Raw genomic sequence first — 23762 nt, 5'->3', positions numbered from 1 at the left:
GACTATGGGAGGAAACCGGAGCACCTGTCAGACACTGGGTGAATGTGCAAACTCCACACAGACAAGTCACCTAGGTCCATGGTACTGTGATGCAGCAGTGCTAGCCATTGAACTACCGTGCCACCCCAAAGAAACAGTGTACCTGACTGCTCCATTTTTCGAGAGCATCAGGGAGAGAGGAATGGGGGAAGCTGGGAGGTAACTTTCCCACTTAACAGGGACTGAGCTCAAGAGTCAGGCCTCCATTTTTTTGGGAGCAGTGAGGAGAGAGGAGCTAGGGTTGCAGGGAGGTAAGTAAGCGCTCTAAAAACATACCTCATGAATAGGCAGAGTGCCTTCTGACGAGAAGCAGACATGGGACTGCTGAGCAAGTGAAGTAATATATCTGGGCACTGCATTACCCAAAACCTTACTCATGTAATTAGTTTTTTAAAAATTCTTTATTTTTCAGTAGTTTCTTTGGGAACTTATAATAGTGCGAATAGCGATTAGGGCAGTTGAATGTTCCTCCTGCAGAATGTGGGAGGTAAGGGTCACCACTAGTTTGTGGTCACCACCTTGCTGACTTCATCTGTGGAAAGTGCACCCAACTTCAGCTCTTCGAAAACGGTGTTAGGAAACTGGAGCTGGAAGAACTTTGGATCAATTGGGAGGTGGAGGAGGTTACTGAGAGGAGTTACATGGAAGTAGTCACACCTCAGGTACAAAAAAATGGCAAATGGGTTACAGTCGGGATGGAAAGGGAACCGGCAGACAGTATAGGGACCCCTATGGCCGTTACCCTCAATAACAAGTATAACGTTTTGGAATTGTTGCGGGGAGTGACTTAACAGGGTAAGCCAATGGGGTACAGGTCTCTGGCACAGACTCTGAACCTATTGCATTGAAGGGAAGGGGAGGGAGGAGTAGAGCATTTGTCATTGGGGAGTCCAGAGTTAGAGGGACAGATAGGAGGTTCTGTGGTAATGAGGGAGACTTGCAGTTTGTGTGTTGCCTCCCAGATGCCAGGGTTTGTCATGTCTCTGATTGTGTTTTCGGGATCCTGGAGGGGGAGCAGCCCCAAGTCGTGGTCCACATAAGCACCAACGTAGGAAAATGGATGGGGATTTAAGGCAGGCATTCAGGGAGCTAGGGTAGAAGTTTGGAGCTAGAACAAACAGTTGCTATCTCTGGTTTGTTGCCCGTGCCACATGCTAGTGAGGCGAGGAATAGGAAGAGGGAAGAGTTGAACACATGGCTATTCGGATGGTGCAGGAGAGAGTATTTTGGATTCCTGGATAATTGGGGCGCATTCTGGGGTAGGTCAGACCTCTACAAACAGGGTGGTCGACACTGAACCAGAGGAGTACCAATATCCTAGGGGGGGAGTTTGGCAATGTTCTTTTGGTTTAAACTAAATCAGGGAGGGTGGGAACCTAAATTGTAATTCCAGTATCCAGGGGGTGGAGCATTGTGAGGTCAGAAATATGGTTTCAAAGTTGCAAGAGTGCACTGGCAAGCAGGAAGGTTGTTAGAAGTGTGTCTACCTCAACACCAGGAGTATCCTGGTGGGTGAACTCGCAGCATGGGTTGGTACCTGGGACTTCGATATTGTGGCCATTTTGGAGACATGGATAGAGCTGGGACAGGAATGGTTGTTGCAGATTCCAAGATTTAGATGTTTTAATAAGAACAGAGAAGATGGTAAAAGAGGGGGAGGTGTGGCATGGTTAGTGAAGGACAGTATTACGGTGGCAGGAGGAACGTTGGAGGCCTCATCTACTGAGGTAGTATGGGCCAAGGTTAGAAACAGGAAAGGAGAGGTCACCTTGTTGGGAGTTTTCTATAATCCTCTGAATAGTTCCAGAGATGGAGAGAAAAAGATCGCAAAGATGATTCTAGATAGGAGTGAGAGTAACTGGGTAGTTGTTATGGGGGCCTTTAACTTTCCAAATATTGACTGGAAATACTATACTTCAAGTACTTTAGGTAGGTTAGTTTTTGTCCAATGTTACAAGAGGGTTTCTTGACATAGTATGTAGATCGGCCAACAAGGGGCGAGGCCACCTTGGATTTAACTGGGTAAGGAACCTAGCCAGGTGTTAGATTTGGAGGTAATAAGCACTTTGGTGATAGTGACCACAATTCGGTTATGTTTACTGCAGCAGTGGAAATGGATAGGTATATACTGCAGGGCAAGAGTTATAATTGGGGGAAAGGCAATTATGCGATTCAGCAGAATTTAGGGTGTATAGGATGGGGAAGGAAACTGCAGGGTATGGACACAATTGAAATGTGAAGCTTATTCAAGGAACAAAGAGACCTTGAATGCAGGTTCATAGCTCCTTGAAAGTAGAGACGCAGCTAGATAGGATAGTGAAGAAGGTGTTTGGTATACTTTCCTTTATTGGTCAGAATATTGACTACAGGAGTTGGGAGGTCATGTTGCGGCTGTGCAGGACATTGGAATATTGTGTGCAACTCTGGTCTCCTTCCTCTCGGAAGGATGTTGTGAAACTTGAAAAGATTCAGAAAAGATTTACAAGGATGTTGCCAGGGTTGGAGCATTTGAGCTATAGGGAGAGGCTGAACAGGCTGGGGCTGTTTTCCCTGGAGCATCGGAGGCTGAGGGGTGACCTTATTGAGATTTATAAAATCATGAGTGGCATGGATAGGATAAATAGACAAGGTCTTTTTTCTGGGGGTGGGGGAGTCCAGAACTAGAGGGCATAGGTTTAGGGACCTAAGGGGCAACCTTTTCATGCAGAGGGTGGTACGTGTATGGAGTGAGCTGCCAGAGGATGTGATGGAGGCTGGTACAATTACAGCATTTAAAAGGCATTTAGATGGGTATATGAATAGTAAGGGTTTGGAGGGTTATGGGCCAGATGTTGGCAGGTGGGACTAGATTGGGTTGGGATAGTTTGTTGGCATGGACGAGTTGGACCGAAGGGTCTGTTTCTGTGCTGTACATCTCTGTGACTATGACTAAGTGTTTGACAGTGGGGTTAGTGAGCCAAGTACAGTGAAATGGGGATGAAAACTTTGGTTGGCATGGACCAGTTTGGGCCGATGGGCCTGTCTCCATGCTGTAGGACTGTATGACTTACCCAATCATACATTCTTAATTCCAGACTTTTTGTTATTGAATTCAAATTCCACCACCTGCCATGATGTGACTCAAACCCAATTCCCCAGTGGGAGGTGAGCTGCAGCAATGTGTGGACTCCTTCCAGTTGCAGATACCATGCAGAATGGACACACAGTGATAGCACCTCTGGAACCAACTTGATGTTCTTGTGCCAATTTTAAATCCATGTAGCTCTCTCCAGCAGTGCCAATCATGTCTTCATACTGACACTGTCAAACCCTTTCAGCATTTTGAAATGCTTCAGGTAAAACTCTGCATGACCTTCTCAACTCAAAAGGTTGAAACTGAAGTATAGAATAATATAACAACTTTACTTCCTGGATTGGTGAAACTTCCCTGCAATTATGAGTGGTCTGGTTACTCATTACCCAAAACCAAATTTCAAGTTTCAACAGCTTCTGTTTGTTTTTCTAGATACTTAATGTTAACTAACTAGTTAAATACCCCCATTAAGGAACAACTTTCATATTGCTGTCACTGCTTTAAGCATTGTAGTCACTTCTGTTGTTTAATATCATTTGTCTGAGTACTTTTATTCCATTTGTTTTTCTGAATCTTGTACAAAGCGAGATAGAGAGTTAACCATCTTCCATTTCACCAGCTGAATGCCAGCATTCCCTTGACTACAACTCCCTCTATACTGTCCTCATCAAGTGCTCCCAAGACCAAAACAGCGTGGGATTAGATACAGAGTGAAGCATCCTCTCAACTGTCCCTTATAAATTCCCAGAACAGGGCCAGCACTGTGTGAGATACAGAGTAAAGCTCCTTCTACAATATACCATTCAACACCCCAGCATGGAGTTAGGTACCAAGTAAAGCTACCTCTACACCACAGCTCTACAGATAGCCTGTTCATTCTGTCAGAGCAGCATTTGAGGAAAGCTTCAGAAGTAAGGAGCAAGAACCTCTCTGACTCACTCTTCAGTAACACAACTGGTGTCTCAACCTTTTCTTCCAGATTGACGTTCATTGTACAGTGTGTGCTAATATAATTGTGGTTAGCACTGATGCCTCACAGAGCCACAGACACTGGTTCGATTCCAGCCTCAGGCAATTGTCTGTGTGGAGTTTGCACATTCTCTCCATGTCTCCATGGGTTTCCCTGGGTGTTCCAGTTTCCTTCCACAATCCAAAGATGTGCAGTTTAGGTGAATTGGTCATGCTAAATTGACCATAGTGTTCAGGGATGGTGAGGTGCATTAGTCAGGGGTAAATGTAGAGTATTAAGGAATGGGTCTGGGTGGGTTGCTTTTCAGAGGATTGGTGTGGACTTGTTGGTGTGGCCTGTAGGGATTCTATAATACCATGATAGTTCCGTTTCGTGTGATCCCATGTTATAAGAAAATTGCATGACAGCAGCACCATTTAAATCAATGTTAATGGAATGGCACTAAAGCCAATGCAGGTAAAGAAAGTTACGTTCTATAAATAATGTTTTAAACTCTTCAATTGCTTTATAGCAGAACTGACTGTATAAGCCAGATATCCACTAGCTGAAGAATTAAAGTAGTTAACTTATGTCATAGGTCTGTCAGTGCTAGCAGATGTATATCCATCTCAAATTCTGCCACGGTTACTGGACGAATATCAGGTGTCGCCAGAAGGACCTGAGAAAACAAGATGTATTGAGACACGGATGAAGATGGGAGAGGTGCTAATGCGAAGTACAAAAGCATTAGGTGAGTAGGGATTGATAATCAGGGTAATATCAACCTAAGGTAACATCAAACAGATGGAATATACAGCTTTCCTAAGCTCAAACACCACCAGCAGAGCTGATTCAGAGCTACTATTACCACCAAATCCAAGGTTTGTTTGTCTCTAATTCTGATGCTTGCCAATATTTAAACAGTGAAAAACTACAAATATAAGACTCAAAGACACTGTTTTTTCATGATATCCTAGTGTCATTGGCTAGAGCAGTATTTATTGCCCATACCTTATCACCCTGAAGCAGCTTATAGTGAGCTGCTTCCTTGAATTGCTGAAATCCCTGCAAAGTTTCGGGATTTTGATCCAATGACAGTGAAGGAACAGCAATATATTTCCAAGTCAGGATGGTGTGTACCTTGGAGGATGCTTTAAATGTAATAGTGAGTAAAGGAAAGGCCAAGCCAGATACTTCTCAGCGCTATGTAATCATGTTCCAATTCTCTTTGACTGCTCTCCCAGCACTCGATGTATGTCCTTGCTTACTATGAACTGTGTGTACTGCTTGTAAACAAAGCTTTACACTGTACTTAGGTACACGTGACAATAAATAAATCAAATCAAATCAGTGATTTACTCATTGCTAGAAGAAGACCGTTTTCTAAGATCATGGGTAAATTGCAGCAGCATTAACTTGAGGCAGGAATGGCCAGTTGGCCAAGGTCAGTTTTGATGATCTACCCCTCCTAAGCAGAGCTTCCCACTGTGCTTTGAGGGAGGTCTTTGCCTTTCCATAAGCCAGAACGTGGTGTCTAATCTCACTACTCCAAACCACCACCAACGATGACTTGAAGCATCCCATCCTATTCTGACATTTTGTTCATTCATAAATGTGGGCAGTAAATGCTGGCCTATCATAATTTCCCTTTATAAGGTACTGATGAGCTGCATGAACTGATGAACCAGTTGAATCACTGCAGATAAGGAAAGTATTATAGTATTACAATGTGGTTAGCGCAACTAATTCTCCTTCCTGCTTTCTCTCCCTCTTTCCATCTCACTTGTTTCAACCCTCTGTCCTGCACTTACCACTCTCATTACTTGCCTGTCTCTTGACATTCTGCCCTCCCTGCCGAACTGCCTCCTCTACCACCCATTCTCTCCCTGTCCCACGCTCACCCATTCTCTCCCCAAATGTGCCTTTCTCTTCCTTGATCCCCGTTTCTCCATTCATACCACCACTCTCTGTCCATGCATTCCCTCTTCCTATGACCACATCCTTTTCTCTCACTATCCTTTTCTCTCACTATCCTTTTCTCTCACTATCCTTTTCTCTCACTATCCTTTTCTCACTATGCTTCCCATCCATCTCAACCAACACCATTCCTCTCATTTTATCTCTCTGCCTCTCTCTTCCCCCACGTGGATTCTGACCTCCCTTCCATGCCACCCATCTCTCCCTTTCTCTCCCCATATCTCTCTCTCGGTCTCTCTAGGTGAGATAGCTTCACATTATCGTGACCCATTGATCCGGGTGTTTTTGATGGGGACGAAAGATTCAGATAGTACAGTGCGGGCTAGTAGCCTGTCGAACCTGGGCGAGCTCTGCCAGTGTCTGCACTTCGCTATAGGGTCAGTTATTCATGAGGTAAGCACGATGATGCATGTGTGTGTGGGGAAGTGAATGATACGTAGAACATAGAAAAATACAGCGCAGTACAGGCCCTTTGGCCCTCGATGTTGCGCCGATCCAAGCCCACCTAACCTACACCAGCCCACTATCCTCCATATGCCTATCCAATGCCCGTTTAAATGCCTATAAAGAGGGAGAGTCCACCACTGCTATTAGCAGGACATTCCATGAATTCACGACTCGCTGAGTAAAGAATCTATCCCTAACATCTGTCCTATACCTACCTCCCCTTAATTTAAAGCTATGCCCCCTCGTAATAGCTGACTCTATACGTGGAAAAAGGTTCTCATTGTCAACCCTATCTAAACCCCAATCATCTTGTACACCCTATCAAGTCACCCCTAAACCTCCTTTTCTCCAATGAAAACAGCCCCAAGTGCCTCAGCCTTTCCTCATAAGATCTTCCTACCATACCAGGCAACATCCTGGTAAACCTCCTCTGCACCCATTCCAGTGCCTCCACATCCTTCCTATAGTATGGCGACTAAAACTGCACACAATACTCCAGATGAGGCCGCACCAGAGTCTTATACAACTGCAACGTGACCTCAGGACTCCGGAACTCAATTCCTCTATCAATAAAAGCCAGTACGCCATATGCCTTCTTCACAGCACTATTTACCTGGGTGGCAACTTTCAGAGATCTGTGTACATGGACACCAAGATCCCTCTGCTCATCGACACTACCAAATATCCGACCATTAGCCCAGTACTCCATCTTCTTGTTACTCTTACCAAAGTGAATCACTTCACACTTAGCTACATTGAACTCCATTTGCCACCTTTCTGCCCAGCTCTGCAGGTTATCTATATCTCGCTGTAACCTGCCACATCCTTCCTCACTGTTAACAACTCCACCGACTTTCGTATCATCCGCAAACTTTCTCACCCAACCTTCTAGCCCCTCCTCCAGGTCATTTATAAAAATGACAAACAGCAATGGTCCCAAAACAGATCCTTGTGGAACACCGCTAGTAACTGCACTCCAAGATGAACCTTTACCATCAACTACTAACCTCTGTCGTCTTCCAATTCCTAATCCAAACCTCTAACGCACCCTCAATGCCATAACTCCGTATTTTTTGCAGTAGCCTACCATGGGGAACCTTATCAAACGCCTTACTAAAATCCATATACACCACATCTACCGCTTTACCCTCATCCACCTCCTTAGTCACCTTCTCAAAGAATTCAGTAAGGTTTGTGAGGCACGACCTGCCCTTCACAAAACCATGCTGACTATCCTTGATCACATTATTCCTATCCAGATGTTCATAAATCTTATCTCTTACAATTCTTTCTAAGACTTTGCCCACAACAGAAGTGAGACTCATAGTTACTATAGTTACTAGGGTTCTCCCTACTCCCCTTCTTGAACAAGGGAGCCACATTTGCTATCCTCACTATTCCTGTAGACAATGAGGACATAAAAATCAAGGCCAATGGCTCTGCAATCTCATCCCTTGCTTCCCAGAGAATCCTAGGATAAATGCCATCAGGCCCAGGGGACTTATCTATTTTCACCCTTTCCAGAATTTCCAACACCTCTTCCCTACATACCTCAAAGCCATCCAGTCTAATTAATTGACTCAATATTCACATCGGCAAAAATGTCCTGTTCCTGAGTGAATACTGATGAAAAGTATTCATTCAGTGTCTCTCCAATCTCTTCAGCCTCCACACGCAACTTCCCACTACTATCCTTGACTGGACCTATTCCTACCCTAGTCATTCTTTTATTCCTGACATACCTATATATACCTATTAGGTTTTCCCTAATCCTACCAACCAAGGACTTTTCATGTTCCCTCCTTGCTGCTCTTAGCTCTCTCTTTAGATCCTTCCTGGCTACCTTGTAACTCTCAATTGCCCCAGTTGAACCTTCACGCCTCATCTTTACATAGCCTCCCTCTTCCCTTTAACAAGGGATTCCAATTCCTTATGAAACCACGGCTCCCTCACACGACCCTTTCCTCCCTGCCTGACAGGTACATACTTATCAAGGACACTCAATAGTTGCTCCTTGAACAAGCTCCACATATCGATTGCGCCCTTCCCTTGAAGCCTACTTTTCCAAGCCACGCATCCTAAGTCATGCCTCACCGCGTCATAATTTCCCTGCCCCCAGCCATAACTCTTGCCCTGCAGCGCACACTTATCCCTCTCCACCACTGCATCTTGTATCTTAAAACCTTTTTTTTGTATTTGTGCCTAAGCAAAGCAGCATGTTATATCTGGTATGACTCTTGCTTCCAAACAATTGACATAGCCACATGGACAGCAATGTTCAACTCTGTTAATGCTCCTTGCATTGTTGCTTGACCCAGAGATTATGGGGTGGTCTGCCTGGAAGCTGTTAAAACTAAACACTGCCAGCAAATCACTGCTAATCCTTTCAAATTGTCTCTCCTCCTCCTTTGAGCAACCTGCATTGTAGTTGAAGATGAGACAGAGAGAAAGCACGCAAGCGGCAAAGTCTCATTACACTGAGTAATGCAATAAAGAATTAAAGAACCAGTTGAGGGCTATTGTGTCAGGCAGCGCATTCACTTCTAGTCCCCACCATCAAGCACTCGGACACTAGTGCACAACATTCAGGTTGATACCAATCCACTAATGTGGGAATGCCAACTGTGCACTCAGGTGAAAGTGAAAATCACCACAATTGAAGTGCCCATGAATTCTGTGAATTGGCCAATATTTATCACTCAAGTTTTTCATAAAGCAGATTATATTAGTACTGTATTACCAGATAATGGCAGACAGCATTCTCTGCATGGCAGACAGGGACAAATGTGGTACAGCAGGGATCAGTGCTATTAATTATTTAGATGAGGAAACTAAATGTAATATCTGTGTAAAATGTCATAAATTTGCAGATAGCACAAAGCTAAGTGGAAGGGGGAATTGTGAGGAAGCAGGGATGCCTCAGTGCGATCTGGACAAGCTGAATGAGTGGGGAAATGCAAAGCAGCTGAAGTATAATGTGGCTAAATGTGAGATTATGTACTTTGATAGCAAAAGCAGGAGGGCAAATTATTATTTGAATAGCGATAGATTGGAAAACGTGGAGATGCATTGAGACCTGAGTGTCCTTATAAGCAAGTTCTTAAAAGTAAGCATGTAGGTACAGCAGGTGGTCAAGACAGCAACTACTGTATTAGTCTTCATAGTGAGAAAATTTGAGTACAGGAATAAGAATATCTTGTAGCTGTGCAGGGCATTGATGTATTGAGTGCAGTTGAGGAAAGATGTTCAGGCTACAGAAGGAGTGCAAGGAAGGTTTATCAGACTGATTCTTGGAGTAGCAGACTGACTGTTGAGGGGAGACTGAATCAGATAGGACTATACTCACTAGAATATAGAAAGATGAGAGGATATCTAATAGAAACCTATAACAGGTCTAGACAGAGAACAATAACAAGAGAGGATGAGGACTGCAGGTACTGGAGATCTGAGTCAAAACGTGTCTGGCGCTGGAAAAGTATAGCAGGCCAGGCAACGTCCAAGGAGCAGGAGAGTCGATGTTTTGAGCATAGGGGCCGAAACAGCGACTCTCCTGCTGCTCAGATGCTGCCTGACCTATGTTTTTCCAGCTCCACGCTTTTCAACAATAATAAGAGAGAACCAGAACCAGGGTCAAAATGTAACAATACGAGGACTGAAATGAGGAGTTCCTTCACCAAGAGAGTAGAGAAGGATTCTGGGTAATCCAAGATGGAGGATGGGAAAAATTTCTGGCTGTAACAGCTGCTCCTTTTTTGAGGTATTTTAGGTGCTGGAGGTGATTTCTTCGAATTCCAGGAGCAGCAATTAGTATTTTATATGCTGTTGCATTGTTTTGGAATTTTGGGGAAGAAAAAGTCAAAACAACAGCATATTTAAAAGGGAGAAGAACGGACAAAGGAAGCACATGGTGAGGTCAGTGCAGGAAAGAGAGAGTAAGAAACTGACACTGCCTTTGCTGTTTGAATTCGTGTATCGCTGGACATCGGAGTGTGTCTAGGAAAAATAACAAACAGTGAAATTCACAATTGATCTTGGAGGAACTGTTGGGCGAAGTTCACAGCACAGAATCAGATAAGTGAATTGTTGTTTTAAGTGTGGCCTACAGAAAGTCTGCAGTAGTAAGTGGAATGGGTTCTTTCTTGAGATATTACTTTTGATTAAACTTAAAATATAAGGCATAACTATTCATTTAACCTGGGGCATTGTTGGTAGAGGAATAAGACGGTGTTATTTTCTGGGTTTGTAGATTGTGAAGGAGCAAAAATTGACTTTAGTAGAGTGATATGTGCTTCTTGTCAGATGTGGGAGTTTAAAGAGAGCTTATGAGTTACTGCGGATTATATCTTCCATAAATGCTGTTGGTTGTGAATCTTATCAGATTGAATGGATCGGTTGGAGAGACAGTTAGAAGCAATGAGGAATTTGCAACAGCAACAGTTTATGATGGATGGCAGTTAAAGGAAGGGGGGAATGGTCTCAGATACAGTCATATATATGGATTAACTCCAGGAAAGGTAAGAGAGGTAGGCAGCTAGTGCAGGAGTCTTTTGTGGCTGTACCCATTTCAAACAGGTATGCTGTTTTAGAAAATGTAGGGGGTGATGGATTCTCAGGAGAACGTAGCACAAACAGCCAAGTTTCTGGTATTGACACTGGCTCCAATGCAACGAGGGGTACATCGGGTTCCAAAGATCAATTATGTTAGGGGAGTCTCTAGTCCAATGTACAGACAGACGTTTCTGTGGCCAGCAGTGAAAAAGCAGAATGGTGTGTTGCTTCCCTGGTGCCAGGTTCAAGGATGTCCCAGAGAGGGTGCAGAATGTTCTCACGGGGGAGAGGGGCCAGCAAGAGGTCATTATCCATGTTGGAACCAGCGACCTAGGAGGGGGAAAGGTTGAGATTCTGAAGGAAGATTACAGAGAGTTAGGCAGGAATTTCAAAAGGAGGTCCTCGAGAGTAGTAATATCTGGATTATTCCTGGTGTTACAAGCTAGTGAGGGCAGGAATAAGAGGATAGAGCAGATGAATGTATGGCTGAGGAGCTGGTATGTGGGAGAAAGATTCACATTTTTGGATCATTGGAATCTCTTTTGGGGTAGAAGTGACCTGTACAAGAAGGACAGATTACTCCTTAATTGGAAGGGGACTGATATACTAGCAGGGAAATTTGCTCGATCTGCTTGGAAGGATTTAAACTAGTAAGGTGTTGGGGGGTGGGGTGGGGGTGTGGGTGCGCGGGGAGGGGAGGGGGGTCCCAAGTAGATAGTGAAGAACGAGGTCAATCTGAGACTGGTACTGTTGAGAACAGAAGTGAGTCAAACAGTCAGGGCAGGCAGGGACAAGGTAGGATTAGTAAATTAAACTGCATTTATTTCAATGCAAAGGGCCTGACAGGGAAGGCAGATGAACTCAGGGCATGGTTAGGAACATGGGACAGGGATGTCATATCAATTACAGAAACATGGCTCAGGGATGGGCAGGACTGGCAGCTTAATGTTCCAGGATACAAATGCTACTGGAAGGATAGAAAGGGAGGCAAGAGAGGAGGGGGAGTGGTGTTTTTGATAAGGGATAGCATTACAGCTGTACTGAGGGAGGATATTCCTGGAAAACGTCCAGGGAAGTTATTTGGGTGGAAATGAGAAATAAGAAAGGGATGTTAAGCGTGTACAAGACAATTTTCTGATTCAATGTGTGGATATACCTACTAGAGAAGGTGCAAAACTTGACCTACTCTTGGGAAATAAGGTAGGGCAGGTGACTGAGGTATCAGTGGGGGAGCACTTTGGGGCCAGCGACCATAATTCATTAGATTTAAAATAGTGATGGAAAAGAATCAACAGATCTTAGAATTGAAGTTGTACATTGGAGAAAGGCCAATTTTGACAGTATTTGACAAGAACTTTCAAAAACTGATAGGGGGCAGGTGTTCGCAGGTAACGGGACTACAGGAGAATGGGAAGCCTTCAGAAATGAGAAAACGAGAATCCAGAGAAATATATTCCTGTTAGGGTAAAAGGAAAGGCTGGTGAGTATATGGAATGCTGGATGACTAAAGAAATTGAAGGTTTTGTTAAGAAAAAGAAGGAAGCATATGTCCGGTATAGACAGGATAGATCAAGTGAATCTTTAGGAAAGTATAAAGGCAGTCGGAGTATACTTAAGAGGGAAATCAGGAGGGCAAAAAGGGGACATGAGATAGCTTTGGCAAATAGAATTAAGGAGAATCCAAAGAGACTTTTTTTTACAAATATATTAAGGACAAAAGAGTAACTAGGGAGAGAATAGGGCCCCTCAAAGATCAGCAAGGCGGCCTTTGTGTGGAGCCGCAGAAAATGGGGGAGATAGTAAATGAGTATGTTGCATCAGTATTTACTGTGGAAAAGGACATGGAAGATATAGAAAGTAGCGAAATAGATGGTCACGCCATGCAAAATGTCCATATTACAGAGGAGGAAGATAGGATAGTGAAGAAGGTGTTTGATATGCTTTCTTTTATTATTCAGAGTATTGAGTACAGGAGTTGGGAGGTCATGTTGCAGCTGTACAGGACATTGGTTAGGCCACTGTTGGAATATTGAGTGCAATTCTGGTCTCCTTCTCATCAGAAAGATGTTGTGAAACTTGAAAGACTTCAGAAAAGATTTATAAGCATGTTGCCAGGGTTGGAGGATTTGAGCTATGGGGTACAGGCAGAGGCTGTTTTCCATGGAGCGTCGGAGACTGAGGGGTGACTTATAGAGGTTTACAAAATTATGAGGGGCATGAATAGGGTAAATAGCAAAGTCTTTTCCCATAGATTTAGGGTGAGGGGGAAAGATATAAAAGAGACCTAAGGGGCAACTTTTTCACGCAGCGGGTGGTACGTGTATGGAATGTGCTAGCAGAGGAAGTGGTGGAGGCTGGTACGATTACAACTTTAAAAGGCATTTGGATCGGTATATGAATAGGAAGGTTTTGGAGGGATATGGGCTAGGTGCTGGCAGATGGGACTAGATTGGGTTGGGATATCTGGTCAGCATGGACGTGTTGGACGGAAGGGTCTGTTTACATGCTGTACATCTCTGGCTCTAAGGCATGTGGGATGTTTTTAGCCATTAGGCAAACATATTGAATACAAGGCCAAGAATGTAATGCTAATCCTATCTCAAACACTGTTTAGGCCACAGCTGGAGTTTTTTTGTACAGTTCTGGTAAGCCCATATCAGAAAGGACATGATAGCTTTAAAGACAGTGGAGAGGAGATTTGCAAGAATGTTTCATGGGCTTGAAAATTGCAGCTATGAGAAAAGATTGAATAGACAAAGGGTTGTTTTCCTTAGACTTGAGGAGGCTGAGGATTGACTTAATCAAGGTGTACAAAATAATCTCTGGATTACTACCTGAGCGACAAGCTAATTGGCACAGGGTCCATAAGATGAAGCTGGTAAATGCATGACTCAAAGATTGGTGTGGGAGAAATGGGTTTCAATTCATGGGACATTGGCTCCAGTACTGGGGAAGAAGGGACCTGTTCTGATGGGATGGTCGTCTTCTGAACTGTGCTGGTACCAAGATCCTAGCAAATCGCAAATCTAGGGATGTAGACATGGTTTTAAACTAAAGGGGGGGCCCGCTGGTGGGGATGGGGGTGTGTGTCAGAGGAGCGGGGAGAAGAGTTATAGAGGAAATGATAAAACCTAAATTAAAGGAGGAGGTAAGAATGCAGAATTCAGGAGAGGTTCTTAAAGTCTCTAACACAGAAACAAATAGGACAGTTTGTATGGGAAAGGTTAGCAATCAAACCTAAAGCATACTGGACAAGTGAGTGACATTGAGAAGATGGAAGGTTAATACAGGACTGAAGGTGTTATATCTGAATGCATGCAGGTATGATGTGGTGGGTATCACAGACACGTGGCTGCAAGGGGATCAGGATTGGATCCTTTTGAAAAGATAGGGTGTTGAAATGACATTAAATCAATAGTAAGAAACATAGTCGGGTCAGATGGTGTAGAATCTGTGAGGGGAGAATTGAGGAATCGTCCTGGTGAAGAAACAATTGTTGGTATTATGTACAGGCCTCCAAATAGTAGTCAGGAGCTGAGGTGCAATATACACCAGGAGCGAGAAAAGTTGTGCAGGAAAGGCAAAGTTACAGTGATCATGGGAGATTTCAATATGCAGGTGGACTGGGAAAATCAGGTTGGTAGTGGATTGCAAGAAAAGGAATTTCTGGAATAAGTCTACGAGATGGCTTTATGGAGCATCTCGTGGTGGAGCCCACTAGGTAACAGGCAATAATGGATTTAGTGTTGTGTAGTGAGTTAAGCTCTCTTATCGAGTCTAAGGTGAAGGAACCCTTTAGAGGCAGTGATCATAATATGAATGAATGACAGGGAGAAGATAGAATCAGAAGTAATGGTATTCCAGCTGAATAAAGACATGAGAGTGGACCTGGATAGAATTGACTGTTTGAGGACCTTGGGTAGCCATGGGGCACCCATATGGGCCCTAGCTATGCCTGTCTCTTTGTTGGCTACGTAGAACAGTCGATCTTCCCTAATTACACCGGCACCACTCCCCACCTCTTCCTCCACTACATTGATGACTGCTTTGGCGCCACTTCGTGCTTCCGCGAGGAGGTTGAGCAATTCATCAACTTCACCAACACATTCCACCCTGACCTTAAATTTACCTGGACCATCTCTGACACCACCCTCCCCTTTCTGGACCTCTCCATCTCCATTAATGACAACCGACTTCACACCGACATGTTTTTACAAACCCACCGACTCCCACACTCCTGCAAAAATGCCATCCCGTATTCCCAATTCCTCTGACTCCGCCATATCTGCTCCCAGGAGGACCAATTCCACCACAGAACACACCAGATGGCCGCCTTCTTTAGAGACCGCAATTTCCCTTCCCACGTGGTTAAAGATGCCCTCCAATGCATCTCGTCCACATCCCGCACCTCAGATACCATCCCTCCAACTGTAACAAGGATAGAACACCCCTGAAGCTCACCTTCCACCCTACCAACCTTCGCATAAACCAAATCATCCGCCGACATTCCTGCCACCTCCAAACAGACCCCACCACCAGGGATATATTTCCCTCCCCACCCCTTTCCACCTTCCGCAAAGACCGTTCCCTCCGTGACTACCTGGTCAGGTCCACACCCCCCTACAACCCACCCTCCCATCCTGGCACCTTTCCCTGCCACTGCAGGAATTGCAAAACCTGCGTCCACACCTCCTCCCTCACCTCATCCAAGGCCCTAAAGGAGCCTTCCACATCCATCAAAGTTTTACCTGCACATTCACCAATGTCATTTATTCTACCTATTGCTCCCGATGCAGTCTCCTCTACATTGATGAGACTGGATGTCTCCTAGCAGAGTGCTTTAGGGACCATCTCTGAGACATCCGCACCAATCAACCACCGCCCCATGGCCCAACATTTCAACTCCCCCTCCCACTCTGCAGAGGACATGGACCTCCATGGGCCTCCTTCACCGCCGCTCCCTCACCACCAGACGCCTGGAGGAAGAACACCTCAGAACACTTCAACCCCAGGGCATCAATGTGGACATCAACAGTTTCCTCATTTCTGCTTCCCCCACCTCACCCCATTCCAAACTTTCAGCTCAGCACCGTCCCCATGACTTGTCTTACCTGCCTATCTTCATTTCCATCTATCCACTACCCGTCCCGACCTATCCCCTTCATCCCCTCCCCATTCATCTATTGTACTCTATGCTACTTTCTCCCCACCCCCACCCTCCTCTCACTTATCTCTCCACCCTTCAGACACTCTGCCTCTTTTCCTGATGAAAGGCTTTTGCCCAAAACGTCGATTTTACTGTTCCTTGGATGCTGCTTGAACTGCTGTGCTCTTCCAGCACCACTAATCCAGAGTCTGGTTTCCAGCATCTGCAGTCATTGTTTTTATCCTGTTTGAGGAACCCAGCAGATAAGACAGTTGAACAGCAATTTGTGATTTATATAAATGACTTGGATGAGGAAATGGAAGGGTGGGTTAGTAAGTTGGCTGATAACATGAAGCTTAGTGGATAGTGTAGAAGGCTGTTGTAGTTTGTGATTGGACAATGACAGGATGCAGAACTGAGCTGGCAAGTGGCAGATGAAGTTCAACCTGGAAAAGTATGAAGTGATTCATTTTGGAAGGTCGAATTTGAATTCTGAATACAAGGTTAAAGGAGGAATTCTTGGCAGTGTGGAGGAACAGAGGGATCTTGAGGTCCATGTCCATAGATCCCTGAAAGTTGCCAGCCAGGTTGATAGCATTGTTAAGAAGGCATATGGTGGGGGACTTGACAAGATGGTGGCAATTCAGTAGAACTGCCGAGGACGGCATATTGGCATTTTTTTGCCATCCATGGCTAACTCTTATGAGACAATTGTTCATGTAAAGCCTTGGGAACACATATTTGTTAATATTTGGGAGTGGGAGGGATGCTAAAGGGAAAGGGAGCGAACAAACAGCAGCAGGGAGGACACACCTGCAGCACCAGGCATGCCAGTGGACTCTCCCAAACCCCCGAGGGATTTAACGGACTCGCAGAAATTGGTGGCAGCGATGGCAAGACTCACCGTGAAGCTTGAGGCTGCGATCGAGGAGGTCCTTGCCCAGATCCAACCCATCACATCCATGCTGCAAAAGCATGAACTGGAGCTCCAGGGCCTCCGGGTGCAGTTGGAGGAGTTGGAGGCTCAACCAAAGCCTCTAAAGCGGTGATCGAGTCCTCGTCCGGACAGATCCAGACCCTGGAACAGCAAGTATGGGCTTTGTGAGATCAGGTTGGCGACCTCTGAGATCGAGGTTGGTAGATGAATCAACGAATTGTCAGGCTTCCGGAGGGTGAAGAAGGTGGGCAGACAGTCAACCTTTTTGAACCCTGGCTGCCATAGTTCTAGGGCCTTCAAATCAAGTGTGGCCGGCAGCAGATTGAAAGAGCCTATTGGGAGTAGTTCACAGATCCGGACTGGTACAGTGCCCTTGCTCGGTCTTAGTGCACTTCCACATATACAGGGACAAGCAAAAGGTGATAAAAGCCTCCAAATTACTGGGGAAAGATCCACAGGCACTGCTGCACAAGGGGCAAAAATTATGTTTTTTCAAGATTGCTCAGCAGCTGTAATTCGAAAGAACAAGTTCTTCAATGAAGTTAAGAAGAAGCTGAGGAACCTGGGCATCCAATACTCCATGAGGTACCCGGTGGTGCTTCATTTCAGCCACAAGGATTCAGTTTATGTTTATTGGCGGATAAAACCAAGAACTTTGTGGACACTTGAAAATAGTCTGATTGATCTGAAAAATATGGTTAGTGTTTGCCCTCTTTTCCTTCTTACCCTGTGTTTATTTTCTTTTCCCTTTTTTCCTCTCTCCCTAATAATTTTTTAAAAGAAATCTTGGAATACGTTGTTCCTATTATATTGTTTTCAGTCATAATTGGGGTTGTCATGGAGCTGGGGATGAGCGGAATGTTTTTCCTGCCCTTTGTCTTCTTTTGTTCATTTAAGGATCATCACATTGTTTACTTATTTATTTTTTCCCAAAGCTGGGGCACAGTCTGGGCTTGAAGGAGCTATGAAGGGGGAATGGGTTTTCTCTGGGGCTTAGAGTTTTTTGTGAAGTCTGCTCCCCATTCAGGAGACTAGGCAGCAGCACACAGCGAGGCTCTGTCCCCAACCTGTCCAACACTGCCCCTCTGTTCGCTTCCGCCCTGATCCCCATCCACTCCCATTCCCACCCATCTGCGCCCCCATCCAATCCCCCTCCACCCCTCCCTGGGGCAGCTAAACTGTACACTAGCAGTAAGACTGCTGCGGCCTTTTGTGGGGTAACTCTCCAAATAGAGCGCGCCGCGTGCTCACAACTTTTTGATGGTTCCACCTCTGCCCTGCGTAGGACTATGTTGGAGAAATTATCTGGGGAAGGGGGCTTTAGGGTTTACCCCTGTGTAAATCTCCAAGGAAAGTGTGGGAGGAGAGAGAGAGAGAGAGAGAGAGGGACGACGGGAGTTCAGTTATTTATAGACTGTGCCGAGGCTCCCATCAGTCCAGGACTGTTGTCGGCAGCATTTCAGTGAGCCAAGTTCGTTTTTAATCATTGTACCTGTAAACAAAAGACATGATCAGGATTGAAATAGCTCTATGACGTAATGTTTCTGTCAGGACCTTGAGATCCTGGCGATTTGGCGGCTCGGTGGCACAGTGGTTAGCACTGCTGCCTCACAGCGCCAGGGACCTGGGTTCAATTCCCACCTCAGGCGACTGACTGTGTGGAGTTTGCACGTTCTCCCCGTGTCTGCGTGGGTTTCCTCCGGGTGCTCCGGTTTCCTCCCACAGTCCAAAGATGTGCGGGTCAGGTGAATTGGCCATGCTAAATTGCCCATAGTGTTAGGTAAGGGGTATATGTAGGGGTAGGGGTATGGGTGGGTTGCGCTTCGGCGGGTCGGTGTGGACTTGTTGGGCCGAAGGGCCTGTTTCCACACTGTAAGTAATCTAATCTAATCTAATCCCATTGGGATAACACGGTATTCAGATAATTGATCTTCGGATAATCGAGGTTCCTTTGTAATGTGGGAAACCAGAGAATTGGGAAGCTTACAAAGATCAACAGAGAGCAACAAAAAAAGTAATGAGGGAGAAAATTAAATATGAGGGTAAGCTATCCAGTAATATAGAGGAGGTAAAATCAAGGACTGCAGATGCTGGAAACCAGATGCTAGATTAGAGTGGTGCTGGAAAAGCACAGCAGTTCAGGCAGCATCCGAGGAGCAGGAAAATCGACGTTTTGGGCAAAAGCCCTTCATCTCTATTCCTGATTTACAGCACCAGTAATATAAAGGAAGGCTCTAAGACTTCCTTTAGATATACAAAAGGCAAAGAGAGGCAAAAGTGAACATTGAGTTGCAGGGAAATGAAGCTGATGAGACAGTAGTGGGGAACAAGGAAAATAGCTGAGGAAATGAATAACTACTTTGTGTCAATCTTCACGGTGGAAGACACAAATAACATCCCAAAAAGTCAGAATGCGGGAGCAGAGCTGAGTATGATGACCATCAACAGGGAGAAGGTGCTTGAAAAACTGAATGGCTTGAAGGTGGATAAATTGCCTGGATTAGAGGGACTATGCCGCAGAATTGTAAGGAAGATAGCTGAAGAGATAGTGGAGATGTTGGTGGTGATCTTTCAGGAATCGCTCGAATCAGGAAGGATCCCAGAGGATTGGAAAATCGCTAACATGACACGTATGTTTAAAAAGGGAGTATGCAAAAGAGGGAAATTATAGAATGATTAACCTAACCTTGGTGATGAGTAAGATCCTGGACACCATTGTGAAGGATGAGATTTCTAAATACTTGGAAATGTGTGGTAAAATAAGGCAAAGTTAGCATGGTTTTGTCAAAGGGAGGTCATACCTGACAATCTTCTAGAATTCTTTGAGGAAGTAATGGGCAGCTTAGAGCTGAAAATGTGTTGCAAGCTCAGCAGGTCAGGCAGCATCCAAGGAGCAGGAGAATCGACATTTCAGGCATGAGCCCTTCTACTTTGATTCTCCTGCTCCTTGGATGCTGCCTGACCTGCTGCGCTTTTCCAGCAACACATTTTCAGCTCTGATCTCCAGCATCTGCAGACCTCACTTTCTCCATGAGCAGGTTAGACCCAGGAGAGTCAATGGATGTAATCTACCTGGACTTCAAGAAGGCCTTTGACAAGCTGCCCCACTGGAGGCTACTGAATAAGATAAGGCCCCGCGGTGTTAGAGGTGACATGTTAGCTTGGACAGAAGGTTGGCTGTTTGGCAGAAAGCGGAGAGTGCGATAAAAGGGTCCTTGTCAGGATGGCAGCTGGTGATAAATGGTGTTCCGCAAGGCTCAGTGTTGGGACTGCAATTTTTCACTTCATACATCAACGATCTAAATGAAGGAACTGAGGGCATTCTGGCTAAGTTTGCAGAGGATACAAAGATAGGTAGAGGGGCAGGTGGCATTGAGGAGGCAGCCTGGCTTCAGAAGGATTTGGACAGGTTAGGAAAGTAGGCAAAGAGTGGCAAAGAAAGTGTGAGGTCATGTATTTTGATAGGAAGAATAGAGCATGGACTATATTCTAAATGGGGAGGAAATTCAGAAGACTAAAGTGCAAAGAGGATTGGGAGTTCTAATCCAGGATTCACTTAAGGTAAATTTGCAGGTTGAGTCAATGGTTTGGAAGGCAAATGCAATTATGGCATTTATTTTGAGAGGAGTTGAATATAATAGCAGGGATGTATTTCTGAAGTTCTGGGAGGCTGTGGTCCGACCAGATTTGGAGTGCCGTGCACAGTTTTGGGCCCCATATCTCAGGAAGGATGTACTGGCCTTGGAGCATCTTAAGAGGAGATTCACAAGAATACTCCCAGGAATGAAAAGCTTAACATGCGAGGAACATTTGAGGTCTCTGGGTCTATACTCAAGAGTTTAGAAGGATGAGGGGTGAATGGAGTTCCGCAGGGATCAGTTCTGGGTCCTCTGCTGTTTGTAATTTTTATTAATGACTTGGAAGAGTGAGTCGAAGGGTGGGTCAGTAAATTTGCTGATGATACGAAGATTGGGGAGTTGTGGATTGTGAGAAGGGCTGTTGTCAGCTGCAAAGAGACTTAGATATGATGCAGAGTTGGGCTGAGGAGTGGCAGATGGAATTCAATCCTGTCAAGTGTGAGGTTGTCCATTTTGGAAGGACAAATAAGAATGCGGAATACAGGGTTAACGGTAGGGTTCTTAGCCAGGTGAGGAGCAGAGGGATCTTGGGGTCTATGTACATAGATCTTTGAAAGTTGTCACTCAGGTGGATAGAGCTGGTAAGAAGGCCTATGGTGTATTAGCGTACATTAGCAGAGGGATTGAATTCAAGAGTCGTGAGGTGATGTTGCAGCTGTACAGGACCTTGCTAAGGCCACATTTGGAGTACTGTGTGCAGTTCTGGTCGCCTCACTTTAGGAAAGATGTGGAAGCTTTGGAGAGGGTGCAGAGGAGATTTACCAGAATGTTGCCTGGAATGGAGAATAGGTCGTACAAGGATAGGTTGAGAGTGCTAGGCCTTTTCTCATTGGAACAGCGAAGGATAGAGGTTTATAAGATGATCAGGGGAATAGATAGAGTAGACAGTCAGAGACTTTTTCCCTGGGTACAACAGAGTGTTATAAGGGGACATAAATTTAAGGTGAAGGGTGGAAGATATAGGGGGGATGTCAGGGGTAGGTTCTTTACCCAGAGAGTGGTGGGGGCATGGAATGCGCTGCCCGTGGGAGTGGCAGAGTCAGAATCATTGGTGACCTTTAAGCGGAAATTGGATAGGTACATGGATAGGTGCTTAATCTAGGATAAATGTTCAGCACAACATTGTGGGCGGAAGGGCCTGTTCTGTGCTATGTTCTATGATCTAACTGAAACATACATAATGCTGAACGGCCTGGACAGAGCAGATGTTGGGAAGATGTTTCCATTGATAGGAGAGACTGGGACCCGAGGGCACAGCCTTAGAGTAAAAATGAAAGACTTTTTTAAAATGGAGATCAGGAGAAACTGCTTCAGCCAGAGAGTGGTGAATCTATGGAATTCACTGCAACAGAAGGCTGTAGAGGCCAGGTCATTAGGTATATTTAAGATTGAATTGGATAGGTTCTTGAATAGCAAGGGTTACAGGGAGACAGCAGGAGAATGGGGTGGACAAACTTATCAGCCATGGTTGAATGGTGGAGCAGAGTCGATGGGCTGAATGGCCTAATTTATGCTCCTCTGTCTTATGGTCTGTAATGAGAGGGGGTTGGATAGAGTGTTTCCCCTAACAGAAAGGTCAGTTACTAGGGGCACAGATTTAAGGTGATTGCCAAAAGGTCTTAGGTAAAATATTGCATGCCAGGCTACTTTAGTAAGATAAGATGTGGAGGGTAATATATTGGTTTGGACATAGGATTAGTTCACTAATATAAGACTCAGAGGTGGGAAAATAGGGACTTTTACAGGATGGCAACCTGTAACCGGTGGAGTGGCACAGAGATCAATATTGGGGCCACAATTATTCACGATATGTATTTATGACTTGGATAAGGAAAGTGAATGTTCTGTGGCCAAGTTTGCAGATGACACAAAAATAGATGGGAAGGTAAGTAGTGAGGATGAGTCTACTGAAGATGTAGGCAGAATAAGCAAGTGGACAAAAAGTTTGAAGGTACAATATAATATAGGGAAAGTGTGATGTTATGCGTGTTGGTGGGAAGAATTTAAGAGATTATTATTTAAATGGGGAAGAACTGCACAAAATTGCAGGTTTGGGGATCCTCATGCATGAATCATAATTTGAGATTTCTATATGTAACGAGCCTTTATTGTCTTTGGTGTAACACTTCAATGTTTTCTAGAGATCTAACTTTAGCACCTCCAAGTGTTCCATAAACATAGAAAATCAAAACAGGAGTGGGCCACTTGTCCCTTTGAGCCTGCTCCATCATTCATTATAATTATGGCTGAACATGCAGATCAGTAGCCTGTTACTGCTTTTCCCCCATACTTGGCCCCAAATACTTTCACATAGAAACATAGAATGTAAGTGCAGGAGTAGGCCATTCGGCCTTTCAAACCTACACCACCATTCATTACTGATCGTGCAATTTCAGTATTTCATTCCCATCCTCGTCCCATACCTCTTGATCCCTTTAGCCACAAGGATCACATCCAGCTCCCTCTTGAATATATCTAATGAACTGCCCCAACAACTTACTGTGGGAGAGAATTCCATAAGTTCATAACTCTGAGTGAAGAAATTCTTCCTCATCTCAGTCCTGAATGGCCTACCCCTTATTCTTCCCCAACGTCGGGAACATCTTTACCGCACCTAGCCTGTCCAGTCCCATCAGGATTTTATATGTTTCCATGAGATACTCCCCCACTCTTCTAAATTCCAGCAATACAAGCTCAGTCAATCCAGTCTTTCCTCATATTTCAGTCCTGCCATCCCAGGAATCAATCTGGTGAACCTTCACTGGACTTCCTCAATAGCAATGTCCTTCCTCAGAATAAAGAATAAAACTGCACACAGTACTCTAGGTGTGGCCTCACCAAGGCCCTGTATAACTGCAGCAAGACATCATTACTCATTTATTCAAATTGTCTTGCTATGAAGGCCAGCATGCCATTACTTTCTTCACTGCCTGCTGCAACTGCATGCCAACCTTCAATAATTGTTCCACTATGACACCCAGGTCTCACCTTTTCCTAAACTGCCACTA

General features: G+C 44.9%; 1 protein-coding gene across 1 annotated transcript in view; it reads left to right on the top strand.

The window, feature by feature from the left end:
* Positions 1-23762, top strand: part of tango6 (transport and golgi organization 6 homolog (Drosophila)) — a 217185-nt gene that overhangs the window by 161496 nt on the left and 31927 nt on the right. Inside the window, exons 15-16 of the mRNA XM_060838313.1 lie at positions 4660-4812; positions 6280-6431. Of these exons, the coding sequence (XP_060694296.1) occupies positions 4660-4812; positions 6280-6431 (305 nt within the window). The remainder of the gene's footprint in view (positions 1-4659; positions 4813-6279; positions 6432-23762) is intronic.

Source organism: Hemiscyllium ocellatum, chromosome 17 (assembly GCF_020745735.1).
Source record: "Hemiscyllium ocellatum isolate sHemOce1 chromosome 17, sHemOce1.pat.X.cur, whole genome shotgun sequence".
Lineage (NCBI taxonomy): Eukaryota > Metazoa > Chordata > Chondrichthyes > Orectolobiformes > Hemiscylliidae > Hemiscyllium > Hemiscyllium ocellatum.
The sequence above is the reverse complement of the archived record's forward strand: the minus strand, read 5'-3'. Positions and strand labels throughout refer to the sequence as shown.